At 56.6% G+C, this 769-nt stretch overlaps 1 protein-coding gene across 1 annotated transcript in view; it reads right to left on the bottom strand.

The window, feature by feature from the left end:
* Positions 1 to 150: 150 nt before the first annotated feature.
* Positions 151 to 769, bottom strand: part of VDBG_01738 (phosphopantothenate-cysteine ligase) — a gene marked incomplete at both ends in the record, with an annotated part of 1,229 nt that continues 610 nt past the window's right edge. The window contains one exon of the mRNA XM_003007504.1: positions 151 to 762. Coding sequence (XP_003007550.1) covers positions 151 to 762 — 612 coding nt within the window. The remainder of the gene's footprint in view (positions 763 to 769) is intronic.

A 769-nucleotide genomic window follows, 5' to 3' on the forward strand; every position in this document is an offset into this window, starting at 1 on the left:
CACGTTCATATCTTATCGACATGGAATGTTTCAACCTCAAGAGGATCATGGAATACCATTCAGGATGTTAAGAATAACATTGTGAGGTTCTGTTCTGTCACATTGCCAACTCTTGTAGGAGCCCCTGCACTTGCCTTTTGTCAGCCCTCATCATCCGCTGCTTCCTCTACAGTTGCTCTGTGCGATGCAGAGCCCCCCTGCTCTATTCGAGGTCTTAAGTAGCCCTCTTTCTCCAGCTGACTGGCTTCTTCTGGCTCCATCAGCCCACCGCGCCCTTTGCTCTTGTCCAATTTTTGCTCTGACGACACTGGGCACGAAGGCCGAGACGGCCTCCTTCTGGAGATTGCGAACAACCGGTTTCGCTTCGTACACGGTTCTTGCTTCCACGGCAGGGGCTTCGTTTTGCACTGTTTGTCTTCCTGCTTTCCGTGGTTGTGAATCTGCCCCTTCATCCTCCTGTCGATCTGCTTGCCGCCGCGCACGTCGCCGCGCCCACCAGGCATCCATGACATCCTTGGGAATCGGAGGCGGCGTGTCTCGCGGCATAGGGATACGCTTGACGTCCTCTGGCACGTCGTCGTCGTCCTCGTCACTTGAAGCAGCTTCCGTGCCACGCCGCCTCTTGCCCAGAACACCGCCTCCCGGACCTGTGTGATCGCGTCCTGAAAAGCCTCGACCGAAAGAGGGAGCAGCGTCTCCCATGGCTTCTCGCGCCTTCTTCCCTGCGCGAAGTTCCTTTTCGAGGCCTTCGAGGACCTGCTCCTGTGGG

The sequence above is a fragment of the Verticillium alfalfae genome, genomic scaffold (assembly GCF_000150825.1).
Source record: "Verticillium alfalfae VaMs.102 supercont1.2 genomic scaffold, whole genome shotgun sequence".
Lineage (NCBI taxonomy): Eukaryota > Fungi > Ascomycota > Sordariomycetes > Glomerellales > Plectosphaerellaceae > Verticillium > Verticillium alfalfae.